The sequence below is a fragment of the Cryptomeria japonica genome, chromosome 4 (genome assembly GCF_030272615.1).
Source record: "Cryptomeria japonica chromosome 4, Sugi_1.0, whole genome shotgun sequence".
NCBI classification, from domain to species: domain Eukaryota; kingdom Viridiplantae; phylum Streptophyta; class Pinopsida; order Cupressales; family Cupressaceae; genus Cryptomeria; species Cryptomeria japonica.
In genome coordinates, this window is record NC_081408.1 from 399,278,393 (window position 1) to 399,300,916 (window position 22,524).

At 36.9% G+C, this 22,524-nt stretch overlaps 1 protein-coding gene across 2 annotated transcripts in view; it reads right to left on the reverse strand.

Annotated features, from left to right (window-relative positions):
- Nucleotides 1–302: 302 nt before the first annotated feature.
- LOC131074675 (probable protein phosphatase 2C 25) overlaps nucleotides 303–22,524 on the reverse strand; it is a 91,270-nt gene continuing 69,048 nt past the window's right edge. For both annotated transcript variants that reach the window (XM_058011349.2, XM_058011348.2), the window contains exon 4: nucleotides 303–1,168. In XM_058011349.2, the coding sequence (XP_057867332.2) occupies nucleotides 899–1,168 (270 nt within the window). In that variant the 3' untranslated portion in view covers nucleotides 303–898. The remainder of the gene's footprint in view (nucleotides 1,169–22,524) is intronic.

Below are 22,524 nucleotides of genomic sequence, written 5' to 3' on the forward strand. Positions count from 1 at the left end.
ACCTCCAAACAGCCCGTAGTTTTGGTCCACAAGACACTGAAACGTAGTAATTTAATTAATATCATTTTATCATAACTTTACTTCATATCATTGTCATTCTATGGTTATTAAATGTAAGACATAATTCTAGTGTATCACAAATCACATTCATCGACTAGTCTAAACATAATACTCGGTTAAAATTTTCAATTAATCCAATTGTATTTCAGATCTCAAAATTATCAAACTGGCAAAACTAAAGAGCCTCTACTGATATTCAAGAATACAATTTGGACAAATACGAAGGCATCGGACTTGGAATATGAAACACAATCTGCAAAGATTAGTCTTTTTAAGTTCACACATTGATCTCATGTCCAATGGAATATGAAGAAGACAATGAAATAGATTCAACAGATCCTTCACTTGTTAAATACAGACTCCTACTTTCAAGAGTCTTCTTTCTGAGTTCAATTGGCATTGCAAAAGAACACAATCGTCCATCAAAGGCATAGAAGATGCTACCATCTGTCAATACAAAAAAAGTAAAGGACACCCTTGACAATATTATTTGTATGACTGACACTCAGGAGAATAGCTATGTTAGCTGAGCTAGTACAAGTAACAATAAATAGTACTGGCTTTTGCCGGTTTTCAATGTTAAATACTTAATATTGAATTCATTAACATTAGTTTGGATTGGACAAGAAGACGGCTTGATTAGCAGTCCATTCTTGTCAATAACAATAAAGGATTTAAGAAAATATTATAACACTCTGCGAGGTTCACAAATCGGCACCAAATCAAAGCAGCACATTAACAACAGAATGTTAGGCAGGGAATAGAAAAAAGTTAAAAATCTAACCAATAAGGGCAAAGTACAAGAGGCAAGCTAAAGAAAATATCTCACCAACAGATTTTAGGGTACCAAATTGTGATTCACGTCGAGTCCGTCTAAAACAGAAAAATCTGAAGGAACAACTACATCAATACCACCTTTCACAGATAATGGTGGAGTATTTGAATTCTTGCCAATCAACTCATGGTCTAAGAATATGACGACGACACTTATATCATCGTGAAAGTGCCTTCTGATGCCTCGTTCAATTTTCTTAAGATCAGAATATCGCATTTCACGTTTTTTGGCTGCCTCTTGTAGAGCTGCTCTAACAAGTCTCCTTGCAATCCCCTGCCATCATAAACTCCAGCATGAATTATTAAACATTGTATAAACCCCTACCAGAGTTTTCTAATCCTTGTGAGCAATTTATTACATAATCTAGTGTTTCTTCTAGGGATTGACAATCATCATGATATTAATGCATACGATACCAGAATATCCCAAAGGAAAGAGTACTTCATGCAAGATTATGTATAAAGTCTTGGATATTTTACAGTATATGTCAGTAATTAATAATTTAAAATTCCATGCATTAGAAGAGGATTAATAATCATTATAAAAATTTAAAAAATACTGTATATGAGGTATGTTGATTTCAGTGTCTTGGATATTTTACAGTATATAAGGTATCATTATAAAAATTAGAACGGAGAAATTCTAGATAGATTGACAAAAAAAATAGGTTTTAGAAAACCTCTAGCAGGAGTTTCAAAAACACGTTATGTTATCTCCACAAACCAAAGTGGTCATAAGGAGATATTTGAGGCATAGTTCCCAAAAAGGAAACATTAAATATTTTGCACCAAACAGTACAAGAAACATACATGGTTCACATGTATAATACACAGTCTTAATAAGAATTTCACTCAAACTGTGAATGGTATGCATCAATTCTTTCGATCTAAGGTTTAACTGAAACTGCTGCCTGAAAGAACAAATTTGTAAACCCTAGGTTATTTTTATGTTACACGAATGAAGTCAAATTATAATCTTGGATTACAGTATCTTTCTTTGCATCAATCTACTTGAAATTTGATAACAAACTGATCTATTATGACAAATATATAGAGATCTACTAAATATCAGATTCATACATCCAAATAAATTAAATGCACGAGTTGTGAAATATAGACTAGAGAGTGACAAGGAGAGAAATAAGAAAATGCATCCTTGGGATATCTGTAGAGTGCATCTAACTAAAAAACTGAGAGAACGCAAGAATCCTAGAAATATTCAACTCTGAAGGATCAACACAGAATTTAGAATTGGACTTAGATGCTTCTACAGGACAGGTAGTCCAATGAGCACTTATGCAAGGCTCTAGGACCACCAATGATATGTCTGTTCTAGACACCTGTGATGGACTCTAGTATTGGGTATGGGCACTCTTGCCCACTATAGACACCTGCGTTAGAGATGGGCACTTTGCCCCTCCTAGGCACCCAAGCAGGTCACTAGAGCTGAATAGAGTAGCTCCTGTAGAGCAGATTTGCAAAGGCTCTTCTATGGGACACTTTATTGTTCCAAGTCTAGTATCTGTGTAAAGAGTGGGAGTCTGAAATTTTCGAGGCATATACATCTCTATATTTTACTTTTCTTCCAAATTGTATCACCCTTCAAAGTGCCTTCAATCTCCTCTTATAATCTCTGAATATTTGCATATATAGAGGGGTAGGGTGTAGGATAGGTGGGTGGGGTGAGCAGGCGAATGGGGGAAGGAGGAAATTAAGGGTGTGGGTGTTTGGGAGACTGCCTCAATCAGCCCCCTTTTTTTATTTTTCAACCTTCAACAAAGCCTTGGTAAAAATCCAAGTGTGTCCTACCTATGTGGAGTGTTTTTAGGTGTGTATTATCCTCAATAAAATTTTAAATAAAATATTTACCACTTTCTAATCACCAAGATATCATGAGGGTGAGGTTAGAGTATGCAGTGAGTAAATATTATTATTCACCACTTTCTGATCACTCAGTTCTCATGAAGGCAAGGTGAGAGCCTATGGTGAAATGAATAGTGATTTTTTTAATTTTTTATATATATTATTTCCAATAATAAAAATGCCCAATAAAGTAGGTATGCTTAGGCTTCAAAGAATAACACACAAATATGAATAAAGCTTCCTCCAAAATAAAATGCTACTGCTGTAATTACAATACATATGCTACCAAAGTATGTTGAGTCTTCAGAAATACAAAACTTGTTGCAAATACCAAACTATGTATTGAAATACATTAAAAACTTTGATGTACAAATACAATCTTTGTGTGATATTGCCCTCAAGAAATCAAAGGCTTTTCATTCTCAAATCCTGTTGCTGAATACTAAGGCTCAAACTATGACAGAAAAGACTAAATAGATTGGCAAATATCTCAAAAGAACTCAATACATAGCACCACCAGGCCTCATTTTCCCTCTCAAAGATAGCAATTAAAATATTAATGAGATTTTCTACTAAAAGTAGCCCCACTTTGTCTTGCAACTCATTAATTTCTTGTCATAGAATTTGTCATGGAAAAGTTGTCAATTGTCGTAGTAGCTATTACCTTTTATGGAAACCTACATGCCCATATCAATTATTATTATTTTATTTGTGGCTACTAAATCATTGCTTCTTTATAATATATTTTCTATCCTTATCAAGAAAATAAAGGTAGGACCCACATATGCTAATTAATGAAAAAAAGGCAGTAGAAGTCTGCCCTTCCCCAAATCGCTAGCCCAAAAGCAATGTTAAGTTGGGTGCTCAAGAATCTCTATTCCCTTCCATGAAAAAGCTTCTACAAGTAGGTTCCTCCAACAAACCAAGTATTCTGTGATTTATTTGTAGCTCAGCTTCTCCTCCCAAGTGTCAATGTGGCTTCTGGCACCAAAATGAGCTTCCCTTCACAACTCTACTATTAGTGTAATGCATTGTCCAAGTGTCTTTCTGGAGCAAGATACATGGAAAACATTGTGAACTTTGTAGTCTATTGGCAATTCCAACTCATAAGCAACTTCACCAACCCTTCTCACAACTCTATAAGGTCCATAGAAACAAGGTTTGAGCTTGTCAACCCCGTGTCACTTGATGGAATCTTATCTATAAGACTACAAACATAGAAAAATCATGTCTCCAAGTCCAACCTCAAATGACCTCTCAATATGTTGTTGATCTACATAAAAATAAAAAAGTTGGTTTTGAGCCCATTGTAGGTTATCCTTGAGGGACCTCCGAAGTTCTTAGTTATACCTACCAACTCACTAGTTGGCACCTTCTTATTAGTGAATGAGAAACACAAAGAAAACACTGAGAGGGGGGGGTGAATCAGTGTTTCAAAATATACCAAAACATAAACAGAAAGACCATAGATACAAGAACACAAGATTTCACGTGGAAAACCCTTTTGGGTAAAAAACCACGACAAATCAAATTCCTTTTATTAATAGAGCTCCAACTCAAAAATACACAAAAAGTGAGCACCAACTCACTGTGGGCACCAACCCAGCTCCAACAATGAGCACCAACTCGTATACAATCTACACTAAGATAGAACTTCCCACACCAACTGTTAACACTTATTTTGCATAAAAATCTCAGCATAAGGCAGACATCATATCCCAAAACAGTCTATTTAGGTAACGATAAAGGTTGTTCACTGAAAATATCCAGCCAGCCTCTTGAAGACACTCGGAAACTTCTTTTATATGAGATCGCTTTCCACGGCCATACAGCAGATCATGTATTTCTCAAAAATAAGAAATTACTGCCCAGAAAGATTCGAAACAGAGACACCACACTTCCAGCAAAAGTTCATCCACATCAAAACAACAATTCCCTTCTTTTTATCCTTCAGCACAAATCTAAGGCCAAACAACAAAACCAGATCTCTAGGATAGAAGCCGACACCAGCTCCAACACGTAACTCATGTACAACAAAGAACTTGTCTTCACCGATTCAACACAAAAATTATCGATAACGCATATATTTAACTTCCAATTTCTGACCACACAAAAATTGAATCAAATCAATGTCAAAAGATGTTATGACATCCACGTCTCTACCATCACTCAGAAGGAAAATATGACCCATATCTTCAGCCCACAAAATTATTTTTAATGTCACCTTTTAATGCTCAAAGACGCAGCTCTTTTCCAATTTTAGAGTCCACCAGCAAGGTCAATGAAAATGCCATACATAGTCAAAGCGGCTCACGTAAGAGTTTAAAAATTGACCCCTTCTCCTAACATCGTGCCTCAATCCTCTTTTTTTTAAAATAAAACTTCCACCACACCCTTGCTTCGATACAAAGAGTCCTAGAAAAAAAAAACAGCATACAGAATTCGCACAACTTCCTCTATTCATCAAATCTTCAGTCAAAAATCGCCAACACAAATATGGAAGAAGACGCAAATAATTATCCACAGTTTAAAAAAAAAACTTCCATCCTTTGACAAAATTCCATACCAAGACTCCACGACCTGGCTGCATAGAAACTTACAAGGTGCCACGATATTTTTAAAAAATTCAATCGAACAATTAAGCCCTACAGAAGTAACGTCTTCCTTCCATGATGTTTGTAACTGCCATAAATTCCTCGTCCAACCACAAAACGCACCTCCTTATAATAGAAAAATGTTCAGTTCTTAAAACAAGTCGTGGCCTCAAAGAAAACAATAAGAAAACGATTTGACTTCCAGAAATTCAGAAATATTAACAAAATTCTGCCAAAGTCTGAAGAAGACACCACCACGCCACTAACCATCGACACATAACAAAATTGTTATCTATATATAAAAAAAAAATGCGAAGGAGACAGGGAGACGGGTCCCACCAAAGCATAGTGATGTGGCATAAGAAGTTGACTCAGCTTGAGCAATAGTGAACAGTAGGCAACTGACAAAAAAAATAAGCAAGCACCTTGTACAAGTTGACACACAACCAGCTAATGCATATACACAAGCATCACAAGAAAACATACAAGCACCTCAAGATAGTAGGCAACTAGCTCAACCAGACAAGCAAGGAGCTTGAGCTGGCAAGCAAGCAGCTCAATTAAACTTAGAATAAACTTGACATCAATGACACAAATATCCAACAATCTCCCCCATTTTGTCATTGATGGCAACTCCAATTCCAACTGCAACTTCCTAAAACCAAGAAAACATAACTTCTCCCCCCGAGATCCTCCCATTTGACATCAATGACTAATCCAATTGTGCAAATAACCACTCCTAACTGCTACCTTAATCTCTCAAAAGTATCTCTAGGCAAGGGCTTCGTAAAAAATATCCGCAAGCTGATTCTAAGTAGACACATATTCAAGCCTTGCTAATCACTTACTTGTTCAAGTAAGAAATGATACCTCATCGGAATGTGCTTAGTTCTAGAATGCAGGACAAGATTCTTAGATATGTTGATGGCACTTGTGTAATCACACAAAATAGAAATGGGATGATGAAAATCTACCTTCAAATCTTTTAAGGTTTGTTTCATCCAAAGGACTTGTGTACAACCGAAGACTGCTGCTATATATTCCACTTTAGTAGTTGAAAGTGAAACAGAAGATTTCTTTTTACTATGGCATGAAACCAAACACTTACCAAGAAAGAAGGCACCTCCACTTGTGCTCTTCCGGTCATCAATTGAGCCACCCCAATCTGCATTTGTGTATGTTGTAAGAAAGAAGTCATTTCCACTTGGATACCAAAGGCCATACTCCATGGTACCTTTAAGCTACTTGAATATTCTTTTAACTGCATTAACATGTGTCCCCTTAAGAGCAGCCTGAAACCTTGCAACATAACCTACAACCTGCATTATGTCAGGTCTAGTTGATGTAACATATAACGAGCTACCTATCATAGACCTGTAAAGAGTTTGATTAGCATCTGGTGATTTACAACCAGTTACCATAGGTGTGCTAACATGAGTACAATCTTCCATTTTGAATTTCTTATTTCTCTAATATACTTAGTCTGTAAAATAAAGATACCTTCCTTTGATTGATGAATTTAGCCCAAGGAAAAATGACAGCTCTCCCAACAATGACATTTCAAACTCCTTCATATTACTTGCAAAAACTTCACACATCTGCACACAATCACTTCCAAAGATTAAATCATCAACATAAACAACCACAATCAGCATATGTTTACCTTCCTCTTTGATGTATAAGTTGTTGTCCGCAACACCTCTTTTGAACCCCTGTTGAAGCAAATAACTATTCAATCTGTCATACCAAGCACGAGGTGCTTGTTTGAGGCCATAAAGTGCCTTTTTCAACTTGCACACATAATCCTGATTCTTTGACACAACAAAACCATCAAGTTGTTCTACATATACCTCTTCATTCAAATCACCATTCAAAAAGGCAGATTTAACATCCATTTGAAAAACTTTAAAACTTTTAAAAGAGGCAAAAGCTAAGAACCTTCCAATAGCCTCTAATCTAGCAAATGGTGCAAAGGTTTCATCAAAATCTGTACCTTCAGCTTAAATGTAACCCTTACACACCAACCTTGCCTTATTTCTCACCACTTGACCATCCTCATTCAATTTGTTTCTGAAAACCCACTTTGTGCCAATCACGTTCTTGTCCTTAGGCCTTGGGACAAGTTCCCAAGTTTCACTCTTGAGTCTTATTGATTTGTTCTAACTCTTCTTTCATAGCTGAAACCCATGATTTATCTTCTGCTGCCTCCTCAAAAGTCTTTGGTTCAATCATGGACAACAATGAAATATCATCATCCTCATAGTAGTTTACCTTTCTTCTAGAAGCTCTAGGTCTGTAGACTTGAGAGAAGTTTTGATTGTAGTTGTGTTTCTATTATGTGAAGTTGTAGGACCAACTGATGCATCTGCTGTACTTGACTGATTTTTTGTTGTTCCATCCTCAGAATGTGAGTCAGCACCTTCATTTTGATTATTAGTAGGTGTATTTCCAACATTGTTGCTTGCTGTCCCAACATGTAGATTGGTAGGAATTGGCTAGCCAACATTTTCAGCTTCATCACCCTGCAAGCTATCATCACAACTTTGCAATCTCTTAGAAGAATCAGCAATCTCATGAATTTTCACATTAGTGCTTTCAACTATTTTGTGCAATCTCTTATTGAAACATTTGTAGCCCTTTTTTTGAAGAATATCCTAGAAAAATACCCTCATATGCTCTAGGATCAAATTTGCCTAAATTATCTTCATCTCTCTTCATATAACATGGGTTACCAAAAATTTTAAAATACTTAACAGTTGCTGCCCTATCATTCCATAATTCAAATGGTGACTTGGTATGCTTTGCCCTTACAAAACTCCTATTCTGAATACAGACAGCTGTATGAACAGCTTCTTTCCAAAAACAATCACTTACCTTGGATTTATTCATCATGCTTCTAGCCATCTCTTGGACTGATCTGTTCTTTCCCTCAACCACCCCATTTTGTTGAGGTGTCCTAGCAGCTAAAAATTGTCTCTTACTGCCATACTTTCACAAAAGCTCACAAACTCATTAGAGGTAAACTCACCTCCATTGTCTGATTGAAGACATTTGATTTTCAATCCCTTCTCATTTTCAACCAAAGCTTTGAATGCTTTGAACTTCTCCAAGGCTTCTGATTTTTCCTTCAAAAAAGGTCACCCAGGTCATACGCAAGTAATCATCAATAAATAACATAAAGTATCTCTCACCTTGCATGCTTGTAGTTCTTGTTGGTCCGCACAAATCAGTATGAACCAGCTCTAGAGGCATTGTGCTTGAGTACTCTTTTGCTTTAAAACTCCTACGAGTTTGCTTACCCAATTGACAATCTTTACATACTGTGTCGGATGGTTTGGTGAGTTTTGGCAAGTCTCTCACCACTTCCTTATTGCTGATCTAAACAAGACTGTCAAAGTTAATATGACCAAGCCTTCTGTGCCACAACCAAGATTGATCAAGTATACTCAAACAACAAGTTTCATTTTTAGCATCATCAAGAATATACAAGTTATTTGCTGCCCTAGTTGCTTCAACAATATAAGTACCATCCTTACTAATCTTACAGCAGCCAGAAGTGAAAGTTAGATTATGACCTTGATCACACAACTGACTCACACTTAGTAGATCATGTTTCAAGCCTTCAACAAGCAACACATTCTCAACCTTAGTCTTACCATCACTCAACATGAGTATACCTTTACCAACAACTCTAGCTGATGAGTTTCCACCAAATCTTACCTTGCCACCATTTGACTTCTTGAGAGTTAAGAACTTACTCTCATCTCCGGTCATGTGTCTAGAGCAACCACTATCCACATACCATATATCTCTCTCATTATGTGCAAGAAAAGTTGTTTGCACAATCAAAGACTTAGTTTCAGCCTCTTTCTCTTTCTTCCTCCATACTTTGGTTTCCTTTGCATTGTTCTTAACATCCTTCTTCAAAAATCTGCCTTGTCATTCTTACAAAATCTTGCACTATTTCCAAGGATATTACACTTGTAGCAAACATTATTGTAATCCCTTAGAGGAGCAAAAGAGTTCTTATTTGCAAAACAAAAATTATTTCTAAAAGACATTCTACAACTTGCTGCCTTGTGTCCATAATAGTTACAAGCAAAACAATAACCATAAAAGAATGAATGATTAAAACTGGTTATGTATGCTTGCCTAGCACTGAAAGGTTGTCTGAAAGCATTATTTCTAGTTTTTGAAGATGAAAACCTTGAGCTTTCACCATTAGATGTTTGTTGTCTTACCTTTGAACTTTCTCCTTCTTCGTGACCAACACCACCTTTGTTTGAGGACTATTTTTGAGAGGCTAACAGGTTGTCCAACGAAAATGAACCTTTCTGATTTATCTCTTCATGATTCAATAGTGTGGTTGATTTTTCTATCTTCCTGAGAGAAGCTATCTCAGCTTCAAGTTTTTCACAACTTTCAGCCTCGACTTTAATCTGATTTTTCAGTTCCTCTTCAATTTTTTTAGCCTCATCAATCTGAAATTTCATATCTTTAATTTGTTTTTCTGCATCTTCAAGAGCTTGTGATTTTGCAGATTTTTCTTCACTTTCTTCTTTGAGTTGCACCTTCAAACCTAGATTTTTCTTCTTAAGAATTTTGATCTCATGAAGAGCGCTTATCAATTCTTGCTCTAAATCAACTTCTCCAAGATCACTTTCAACATCCTGTTTTTCTGTATGAATTTCTTCCATGGCCATGAACAAGATCTCATCACTAAGAGATTCTTCATCAATTTCATCGGACGATTCACTTTCCTTCTTTGAATATAAGCTCTTCTTAGATTTCCAAGTCTTCTTGTCTTTTCCTCTAAACTTCTTCTTATTAAACTTTGGCTTCCTTTCATTGTTGCTGTCATCGTCTTCGTATGGACACTTTGTTGCAAAATGTCTAGATTTGCTATAGTTAAAACACCTAAGAGAGGTCTTCCTCTTGTTTTTACTAAAGTCCTTCTTTGATCTTCTAGTGAACATAGTTTCTCCTGAATCAGCTTCATCCTCTGAACTATCACTTGAGGCAGCTTCCTTTTGTTTGCCCTTCTTTGAGGCTTTGAAAGCAGTCTCTCTTTTTTATGATTCAATGTTTGTCCTCATCTCATATGTTGTTAATATACCATGAAGTTTGTCAATGGACATTTAATCAAGATCAATCATCTCCTCTATGGCTGAGATCTTAGCATCAAATCTTAAAGGTAAAGACCTTAAGAATTTCTGTATAACCAAGCTATCATCAACCTTTTCACCAAGACCCTTTAAAGAGTTCACCACTTCATCAACTCTAAGAAAGTATGCCGCTACACTCTCATCTTCTTTCATTTTCAGACTTTCAAATTGCATACTGTGAATCTAAAGCATGGCTTTCTTGACCTTTTCATCTCCTTCATAAGCATTTTTAAGCTTATCCCACATAGCTTGAGCATTGTCATAGTGCATGACTTTCACGAACTCAAATTCTGACAGTCCACACAAGATAGCATTCATAGCCTTTGCATTGCTTTCAAAGGCTTTTCATCAGCAGTAGACGGAGGATTTTGAGTAGTATAGCTAGTTGAAACAGAATTCCAAACATCAAAACTCAATGACATCAAGTAACCTTGCATTCTGACACACCAAAAGGCATAGTTTGATCCATCGAATAGAGGAGCTCTATTCGTTGCTAATCCTTCTAGAGCATTCATTTTCAAAATCCAATAGAATCAACCTTCAAGCTTTTAAGCCTAACTAGAAGGTACCATCTTTGATGCCAATTGAGAAACACGCAGAAAACACTGAGGGGAGGGGGGAGGGGGGTGAATCGGTGTTTCAAAAGTTTACACAACTTTCAAAATATACCAAAAGATAAATAGAAAGACCATAGATACAAGAACACAAGATTTCACGTGGAAAACCCTTTCAGGTAAAAAACCACAGCAGATCAAATTCCTTCTATTAATAGAGCTCCAACTCAGAAATACACAGAAAGTGAGCACCAACTCACTGTAGGCACCAACCCAGCTCCAACAATAAGCACCAACTTATATACAATCTGCACTAAGATAGAACTTCCCACACCAACTGATAACACTTCTTTTGCATAAAAAACTCAGGATAAGGTAGACATCATATCCCAAAACAGTCTATTTAGGTAATGATAAAGGTTCTTCACTGAAAATATCCAGCTAGCCTCTTAAAGACACTCAGAAACTTCTTTTAAATGAGATCGCTTTCAACAGACATACAACAGATCATATATTTCTAAAAAATAAGAAATTACTGCCCAGAAAGATTCGAAACAGAGACACCACACTTCCAGCAAAAGTTCATCCACATCAAAACAACGATTCCCTTCTTTTTATCCTTAAGTACAAATCTAAGGCCAAACAACAAAACTAGATCTCTAGGATAGAAGCCGACACTAGCTCCAAAACGTAACTCATGTACAACAAAGAACTTGTCTAAACCAATTCAACAACACAAAAATTCTAACCACACAAAAATTGAATCAAATCGATGTCAAAAGATGTGTTATGACATCCACGTCTCTGCCATCACTCAGAAGGAAAATACAACACACATCTTCAGCCCACGATATTATTTTTAATGTCACCTTTTAATGCTCAAAGACGCAGCTCTTTTCCAATTTTAGAGTCCACCAGCAAGGTCAATGAAAACACCATACATAGTCAAAGCAGCTCACTTAAGAGTTTAAAAATTGACCCCCTTCTCCTAACATCGTGCCTCAATCCTTTTTCCCTTTTGTTTCAAAAAAACTTCTGCCACACCCTTGCTCCAATACAAAGAGTCTTGAAAAAAAAAACGGCATAAAGAATTCACACAACTTCCTCTATTCATCAAATCTCTAGTCAAAAATCACCAGCACAAATATGGAAGAAGCCGCAGAGAGTTATCCACAATTTTTTTTAAAAAACTTGCGTCCTTTGACAAAATTCCATACCAAGACTCCACGACCTGGCTGCATAGAAACTTAAAAAGCTCCACAATATTTAAAAAAAAATCAATCGAACAATTAAGCCCTACAGAAGTAACGTCTTCCTTCCACAATGTTTGTAACTGCCATAAATTCCTCGTCCAACCACAAAACGCACCTCCTTATAATAGAAAAATGTTCAGTTCTTAAAACAAGTCATGGCCTCAGAGAAAACAATAAGAAAACGATTTGACTTCCAGAAATTCAGAAATATTAACAAAATTCTGCCAAAGTCTGAAGAAGACACCACCACGCCACTAACCATCAGCACATAACAAAATTGCTATCTATTTATTAAAAATAAAAATGCAAAGGAGACAAGGAGACAGGTCCCACCAAAGCATAGTGATGTGGCATAAGAAGCTAACTCAGCTGCAGAAACAGTGAACAGTAGGCAGCTGACAAAAAAAAAGAAGCAAGCACCTTGTACAAGTTGACACACAACCAGCTGATGCACATACACAGGCAGAACAAGAAAACATACAAGCACCTCAAGCTAGTAGGCAACTAGCTCAACTAGACAGGCAAGGAGCTCAAGCTGGCAAGCAAGCAGCTCAATTAAACTTAGAATATGCTTGGCATTAATGACACAAATATCCAACAGTGAACACCAAACCTATGAGGATTAACACATCATATCCATACAATACCATAAAAGGAGTCAAACCAATGGAAATGTGATGAATGGTATTGTAGTAATATTCTTCAAGGTACAATTACTTGACATATGTTGTCTGCCATGCACTCTGCTGAAAGGATGCCAAACACAAACTATGCACTTGGCAAGTCTCTCCATATGCTAAGTCTATCAAATTAAATTAGCATTCCATGTCACACACAAAATTCTCATTTCTTGGTAGCAAGCAAAGTCTTCTTCAGTACCCTATTCCTATGCTTGAGTACCTGAATCTTTTCAGCAGCTATCAATGCTTGTAAGAAAAGGTTTTTTAAGGTCCTCAACCTGAATTCTAACTTTTCATCACTTGCTTATTGTCTGACCAAATTATCATTTCTCCTTTATAGCAAGGTCAAGACAAAAATTCATTTCTTGAATTCTGACTCTATCACATGCTTATTATCTGACTCGATTACTTCTTCTTCTTGATAAGAAGATCGGGCATACACTGCATTTCCTTGGTGGCAAGGATTTTGTTCTTCAGTCCCCAGTTCCCAAGCCTGAAAACCTGGCCTTGTAAAGCAATGAAGGCCTTAGTCTTGACTTCTAAATTTACCACCTAGGTTATTGTAAATATGAACCCTGAATTTTTTTTCGAGTATGATTTGCCAATCAACTTGATAACAATAAACATAGAATATGATAAGTCACTGCTGTTGCAACTGTTATATCATTTAACCATGCAAATAAAAGTTCCTTGTTTTGTAATTTTTCTCATTGATGTCAAAGGTTATTTGAGCTTGTCCAGTTGCTGATTATTCATTATGGCCTATTTGAATTGTTGGCTTTTTGTTTTGAGCTACTTGTTTGCCTTCTTAAGGTGCTTGTATGCTTGCTGGAGCTACTTGGTTGTTTGGTTAAGCACTGTGTGTGTCTGCATCTGCTCCTTCTATGCCTACTTGTTGTGGTCAGCAGCTTAGTCATACCTTTTGGCCACATCATCAATCAAGATTGATATGGAGTTTGTTTGGTCAGCTTTCACTTCTCCTTGTGGAATATTTTCTTTATGGAGGCGGCAGAGTTATTGAAGATGGGTCTTGAAATTTTCTTTATGGAGGCAGCGGAGTTATTGAAGATGGGTCTTGAATATTGTTAAGTAAATTAACTTTGAGGTGCCGTTGGATTATCTTTTGTTTTGGTGCTCTGTCCATACGTTACAAATTTTAATCATTATTAGTATGCCTGGACACCTATGTTTGATGAAAATTGACTCTGCCTTTGTGGTCAGCATTGATGCGATGGTCAGAAACGTTTTTTTAGGAATACAGGAGGTCGTGGGCGGCTTACTTTTGATATTCTAGAGCTGTCCTTTTTTTAAGAGGTATCGTGAGTGCCCAAATTTGAAATCAGAAAATCAATTTAAGATGGAGTGTGAATTTATTATTGTTTGAGTGTGTAAAATATAGACATCGTGGGTAATCAAAACTTACGTTCTAGCATAATCTGGGTAGTTTGAATGTTAACAGGGGCATTATGATCAGTGTGGAAGTTTTTTTTGATGCGATATTGTTCTTTGGAAATAAAACAAGATGAACATGTGCCATGACAGTTAAGGAGTATTATAAATCGTAGTTGAAGAGCATGTTGGGATTGCCGTGAACTGATAGAATTGGAGGTGTTGAATATTACCAGTGCGTGAGGAGCTCGATGGAAAAAATATTGTAGTGCCAGTGAGTCGAAAAAAAAGAGTTTATCACATATAACAGTCTTTTTTTTTTAAATCTTCATGCTTGGCATTAATTTGAAAAATGGTGGAGTGTCTATGAAAGGCGATACACTTTATTGAAGCTGGATGAATTAATAAGATTCAAAAAACTCATATAACTTAGTGTAGGTCATGGATGATTCTGCCTTCTGTAATGAATGGAAATGTTTGTGTGTCGTATCTGTTTTTGCGTGTAAATTAGAGTGGTGTGTGTTGTGTTTTGAAGAAAAGAGCTTTCGCAAATATATATATAGGAATGCATTAATAAGTTGGGCAGTTAAAAATTTTGCTGTAGAAGAATTTGAAGAATATGATCAAGGAGTGCTTAGCAGTTTGCTCATAGCCTTTGTTTTGAAAGAAATAAAAGTTAGAAGCTTTTTTTTGGTTGGATAGCTGGAGGCTTGCTGGAAGAGTCAAAAACCAAAGACAAAACATATGCCTAAATTGACTAAGGGGTGCAGAGACAGTGTTACAAAAGGATAAGGGTTGGAGCTCTCTTTGAGGTTGGTGCCTCGTCAATTCAGAGTTGGTGCTCTTATAGAGATTGGTGCCACATCAATTCAGAGTTGGTGCTCTTACAGAGATTAGTGCCTGAGCTGTGCATTGGTGCTCTTGGAGAGTGGATGCTCTCAATGAGTTGTAGCTCACTTATGTAATCTGGGTTGTAGCCCATTATTTTGAAGTGAATAGAATCCTTTGATGCCGTGGTTTTTTACCCGAAAGGGTTTTCCATGAGAAACACTTGTGTTCTCATCTTGCTGGTTGTTCTCTGAATCTGTTTTGACTACATATTGATTTTAAAGTTTTAAATTTGTGAAATATTGATTCACCCCACCCTCTCAGTATTTCATGTGTGTTTCTCATTTGGTATCAGAGCCAGTGTCTCCTGTTAAAGCTTAAAAGCTTGAGGGTTGATCCTATTAGCACACTAAGATGAATGCTCTTGAAGGTCTTGCAACGAATAGTGCTCCTCCATTTGATGGCTCTAACTATGCTTTTTGGTGTGTCAAAAAGCGAGCATACTTGATGTCTCAAAATCTGGAACAGTGTGGTGACAGGCTATACAGCTCCTCAAAATCCTCCATCCACTGCTAATGAAAAGAGAGCTTTTGAAAAAAACGCCAAGGCCATAAATGCAATACTGTGTGGATTGTCAGACTCTAAATTTGTTAAAGTCATGCATTGTGATACTGCTCAAGCCATGTGGGGCAAACTCAAGAATGCCTATGAAGGAGATGAAAAGGTGAAGAAAGCCAAGCTTCAGACTCACAAGATGCAATTTGAAAGTCTGAAAATGAAAGAAGAAGAAAATGTTGCAACCTATTTTCTAAGGGTAGATGAAGTAGTGAATTCTCTTAAGGGCCTTCTTGAGATGGATGAAGGTAGTTTGGTTATTCAAAAAATCTTAAGGTCTTTACCTTTAAGATTTGATGCAAAGATTTCAGCAATAGAAGAGATGGTTGATCTTGATAAGATGTCCATTAACAAGCTTCACGGTATATTAACTACATATGAAATGATGACAAACACAAAATCCTCTAAAAGGGGAACCGCCTTCAAAGCTTCAAAGAAAGGCAAACAAAAGGAGCAAGCTTCAAGTGACAATTCGGATCATGATTTAGACTCAAAAGAAGCTTTGTTCATGAAAAGGTTGAAAAAGGATTTCAGCAAACAAAAGAAGAAGATGCCTCTAAAATGTTTCAACTATGGAAAGGCTGGACATTTTGCTGCCAAATGTCCGTATAAGAAAAGTGAGGACAGCAGTTTTGAAAAGAGGCCAAAATATCACAATAAGAAATACAAAGGAAAAGAGAAGAAGGCTCATAAATCTAAAAAGAGTCTACATTCGAAGGAAGAAAATTGTTCATCAGATACTAGTGAAGATGAATCCTTAAGTGATGAAATTTTGTTTATGGCTCTAGAAGAAACTCATGCTGGAAATCAAGAAGTTGAAGATGATTTTGATGAAGAAGATGGAGAACTGGATTTTGAACAAGAATTGTTAAGTGCTCTAAGTCAGATTAAAAGTCTTAAGAAGAAAAATCTGAATTTGAAGCTGCTGCTCAAAGAAGAAAGTGAAGAAAAAACTAGAAAATCACAAGCTCTTGATGATGCTGAGAAACTCATAGATGACCTGAAAATCTAGATTGAAGAAGCAAAGAAATTTCAAGAAGATCTGAAAAATCAGATTAAGGTGAAAGAAGAAAACTGTGATAGATTGGAAGCTGAATTTGTCTCTCTCAAAAGTTAGGCAAATCATCAACGCTGCTAAACGAAGAAAAGATAAATCAGAAAAGTTCACTATCATTGGATGATATATTAGCTTCTCAAAAACAGTTCTCAGATAAAGGTGGAATTGGCCTTGAAGAGGGTCAATGCTCTAAGTCTTCAAAAGAAGAACAACAGACTCTTAATCGTGATAGCTCAAAGATTTCTTCTACAAAAATCCGAAGTAATGGTTTCAAGCAATCTTTCAATATTAGACAACCACACTTAACCAAGTCGAATAACTCTTTCTTTTATTGTTATCGTTATGCTTGTAATTACTTTGGACCTGTTGTGACGTATTCACACATCGCCCCATTGCAAATGGGGACCCCTACTTTTTTTTGCTTTCTGGGGTTTGCTTTCTAGGTGTTTAGGGTTTGTCTATTAGCCTTTGCATTTTGAGTGTCGCCAGGGGATCAATAGGATGGTAGGCTTTGCTTGAGCCAGGGGAGTCAGCAGGTGCTCCAGGTTAGGGTTTCTTTGAGAATCTTCTTTAGGGCCTGGTTTTGCGCTTGTTGCTAATTGTGTCTTGCTTTGTGAGTGGGTATCATCCTTGAAGGTCTGAGTTAGGTCGAGTTGGTGAGTGATGAAGTCTGAAATGTAATCCTGATCTTCAAATGCCCTGAAATTTGACTAAGTCTGGAATGTCCTGATCCTGAAATTTGGCTAAGTCTGGAATGCCCTGTTCCTGAAATTTGGCTAAGTCTGGAATGTCCTGATCTTGAAATTTGACTAAGTCTGGAAAACTGAAGAATCCTCCAAAAACTAGATTTTGCAATATAACTCCTGGAGGTCTGAAACCACTCTCAAACATCCTGAAAGTATATATGGAATATAACTTAAAGTATAATTCCATAAAATGATCCTGACGGAGAGTCTAAAATGTCAAATTTCACTCCTGACCCTTCCAAAGGGTCCAGAGCGAAATTCTCCATAAGACATTTTAGTTTGACCCAAACTTAGAACCAACTCGTTCCCAGGCATCTTTGAGGGCAAAACACTTGTTTGGATGGAAAAATGTGAAAATGAAGTCAGGATTTTGGCCAAGATTAGGAATTTCGCTCCTAACCCTTCCAAAGGGTCCAGAGCGAAAATCCTTATACACCTCAATTTATCACTTATCAAGACCAAGTTCCTAGTTTCCAAGGCACGTGTGGAGGTATTTTTGAATGTTCTTGCCTTGAGAGGGAGTTGGATGATTTCAAAGATCAAGATTTTGCTTAAAAAGTGATTTTCGCTCCTGAACCTTCCAAAGGGTCCAGAGCGAAATTCATCATAAATTTCATTTGCCACCTTGTTTGAGCTTGAAACCTTGTTCCTAACTTGGAAAATGGTCTAACTTTGCCTTGTGAGATAGTTTCAAACTTGAAGACTGAGCAATCTGGCCTGGAATGAAGATTTTGCTCCTGACCCTTCCAGAGGGTCCAGAGCGAAAATTTTATTTGAGCTTATTTTTCACTAATTTTGGCTAACTTTTTATGTGCAGGGTCTCTTGGAATGAAGATTGGACATCATTTGATACATTTGAAGATTTGGAAGTATGCAAAATGAAGAATTTTGGACAAGGAAGGCAATTTCGCTCCTAACCCTTCCAGAGGGTCCAAAGCAAAATTTTGAATAGCTCTCATCTTGCAATGAAAAAGGTCAAGTTTTGGGCATGAATGAAACAAGGACAACTCCCATTTGCCTCCTGAAGAAGTTTCAACTTAAAAGAATGAAGGATTTTGCTTAAAACCTAATTTTCGCTCCTGACCCTTCCAGAGGGTCCAGGGCGAAAATCCTAAAACCTATCTTTTCTTCCAAAGATTGGACTAGACCAAGCTTAGACATGGGTTTGACAAGATGTTTGAATTGCCTTGAAGTTGAATTGGATTGCTAAGGATGCAAATTTTGAAGCCAAGAAGGAAATTCACTCCTGACCCTTCCAAAGGGTCCAGAGCAAAATTTCCAATTCCTCCTATTTTCCTTGCATTTCAAGATAAAATTTTGGTTTTCAGGACTTGGATGGGAGAGAGGCATGATGTTCTATGCCTTAGAAGTGATTTGAAGTTAAAAAGCATGAAGGAATAGGCCTAAAACTCAAAATTCGCTCCTGACCCTTCCAGAGGGTCCAGGGCGAAAATCATAAAATCAACATATTCCTTTTAAGTTTGTGCTAAGGCAAGGATACACCAAGGTGGAAATGACCTTTAAGACCATTGATGAGTAATTGCTTGTTTCAAAAGTTGATGATTCTAGGTCAGAGAGGGAAAATCGCTCCTGACCCTTCCAAAGGGTCCAGGGCGAAAATCTAAAAAACCCCTATTTTACCTTGCAAGAACAAGCCAAACTTGGGTGGAGTGAATGAGGAAGAACATTGCCTAGCTATGAGTGAAAAATTCAACAAAAGCTGATGAAGGAGTAAGCCTAAGGAGGAAAAATCGCTCCTGACCCTTCCAAAGGGTCTAGGGCGAAAAACCCTAAATTCACCTTTTTCTTCCAGATTTGAGTGAGACTAAACCTGGACTACAATGAAAGAAACTATTTGGAATGCCTTGAAAAGGTTTTGGACTTTCAAAGATGAGAATTTTGAGCTCAGGAGAGAATTTCGCTCCTGACCCTTCCAGAGGGTCCAGAGCAAAATTCCCAAAAATGCAATATTTCCTTCAAAGTTTTGATGAGCTAACCCAGTGATGGAAGGAAATGAACCCTAGAGATTGCCTTAGAGGAGTTTAATGATCAAGCTAAGGTGAATTTTGGCCTAAAATGAAAAAATCGCTCCTAACCCTTCCAGAGGGTCCAGGGCGAAATTCACATTTTCACCTAATTCCCTCATGAAAAATGATATAAATTCGAAATGCAAGACTTTGAGTAGGTCAAGGCACACATGAACTCACCTTCCAGGAGATTTTGGAGTCAAGGAATGAGGTATTCAAGACCTAATTTGAAAAATCGCTCCTGACCCTTCCAAAGGGTCCAGGGTGAAATCATCAGGAAACATCATTAAGTCTCAATCAAAACCTAATATTCCCAAATTTTCTCCAAATTTGCCAAAATTAAGACATTTGGGGTGGTTAGATCAAAATCGCATGATTTGAGGCCTTTATAATTGAATTAATTAATCCACCTTGGAGGCCTTGAAATTAATTTTCAAATTTTAAATGAAAGTGAGCGCTCAAAACACATTTATTGGCTTTTACAAGCAAGTCGGCCTCCTTTTAAGTGGGATTTTATCCTATTTTATTACTAAATACCTAGGTCGGCCTTATGCTTAATTAGGGTGAGCGCCCTATATAAGGAAGGAGTATTGTTCCAAAATGCAAACCATTCATTCATTGTTCTAAGTGCGATTTTGAGGAGCAGATTGGAGGAGCGAAATCTAGCAGATTGGAGGCGAATTTTTGCTAAGTGTTGGAGGCTAAAGAAGGTGAAGCTCTTTTGAAGGCTAATGGAGGCGTAATTCATCCAAAGGAAGACCACAATTCAACCCTTGTCCAGCAAAATCCGGTCTTCTTTCTTCATTTTCCAAGGTTTTATAGTTAAGCATTCAAGGGAAGGTATGAAGAATCATTTTGAAGTTCTTATTCAAGGCTTGTTTTGATTTTCATAGCAATTTTTTTTTAAAAAAGGGTCTGAGTCTTAAGAATTTGATTTCATTCATAATTAATTGAAAAATGAAGAATTCTGGATTTATCATGACATTTTCAAATTAATATCTTGAATCTTTCCCTTGAAAAGTCTTAATTTCTATGCTTTAAGGTATGATGCTCAAGGACTAACTTTAATCTTTTGTGTAGGCATCAAATGGCGACCCCCGGAGTTGGAAGATCAACTACTTGGCGGACCCTCATCAAAGAAGATCAAGTCAGGACAAGGACGATCTCCTCCAATCCAGTTTCATTAAGGACGACCTTCTCCATCTATCTTCCAGTCCAGCATTTGAAGGAAAGCATCACCAAATCGAGAATCAACCAAGTATTAGACAAGGTGGCATCCTAGTCATCATTCCTCCAGTCGGGTTGGTCCACCTCAGCATGTCCAGATTCAATGTACCTGACTCATTAAAGGTGGCACAAACTTCGATGTACCTACCCCGGCTATCTATTGGTCGAATATTCCAGAGAAGACATGTGTCCAAATAATGCAATTATTTCATTGGTCAAAATTAAGTTTGTTGTAACAAACCCTAATTAAGGTTTTCATTGTAAAATCTCGGCCATTGATCTCAAGTTGATCTAAGCCATTGAATTGTATTGTGGGCGCTATATAAGCCCTGGCTCTTCATTTGTAAAGGCTAATAGTTAGTGAATAGCGAGTAAAGAATAGTTAGTGAATAGTGAGTCAAGAATAGTTAGTCAGGAGTTAGAAGGTGAATAGTTAGAATAGTGAATAAGTCAATTAATAGTATAGCAATTAGAGTAGAATAGAAAGAGAAGGCAAAAGATTGTTGCCAAGATGTTGTTGTAAAAGGCTTGTAAAACTTCATTGAAGAAATGGTGAAATCTATGGGTCGATTCAACAATTTCCATGGTCTTTATACTTCTCAGTTTTGATTTCATGTTATTAGATGAGTGGAAGAAATTTGTTTGATTGATGGTGAAATTTGTATATCCATACTACTAGCAGTTTGTTGATTGCAGACTTGCCTTGTGTAGTCAACTGGAATCATTCAGCTTGAGTTTAACTTCAATTGTCGCTTCTTCATTGACATGCATCAGCCTGATGGTGTCTATGCCTGTAGTGATGATTTGAACATCATTAAGCTTTCCTCTGAAGATCGCACTAACCTTGTGGAGATGGTCCTGGGATGTCAAAACAAGACTTAGTTAGAATTTCATCAAAGGTCATTCATTGCTCTTACACTCTTAGTGTCAGAATTAGATCCTTTCCTCGCCCTCATCTTTTTTTTCTTTTTTCAAAATCTAGTCTAGTGAAATCCTGTGTTCCGGTAATATTCAAAGCAAATCAGATGTTTAGGTCGTCAAGTGTAAGTCCCCTTGTGATTCCAGCAAAATCACATCATACCACTGGTGCTTATCCACACGTAGAGATCCTACAACAAAGAACCTTGAAGTCATCCCGATTGATCCTTTTCGTGACATCTTCAGCATTCGGAGACTTTAATCAAGAGAGGATAAAGTACCTCTGGGTATTTTATTCTGTGTTTGGTCGTGTACAAAATACACATCAACAGGACCCAAGGTAATAAATTGTAGAGTGTCTTTTATAAATGATTTCAGATTTGTGAATAAGAACTCCTTTGCCTCTTTGAGGAATTATGATCATGTTTGTTACAAATATAATAACATTGGACACAATGCAAGGTTTTGTAGGAATGGCATGGCAGATTTCTCAAAGAAGGATGCTAAGAACAATGTTGAGGAAACTAAAGTGTGGAGGAAGAAAGAGAAAGAGGCTGAAATAAAGTCTCTAATTGTGCAAACAACCCTTCTTGCATAAAATGAGAAAGATATTTGGTCTGTGGATAGTGGCCGCTCCAAATTGTTAGTTTTTTAATGATCGGATTAACAATTAATGAGCAGAAAACAAAAATGCATAGTAAGGACACACAACAC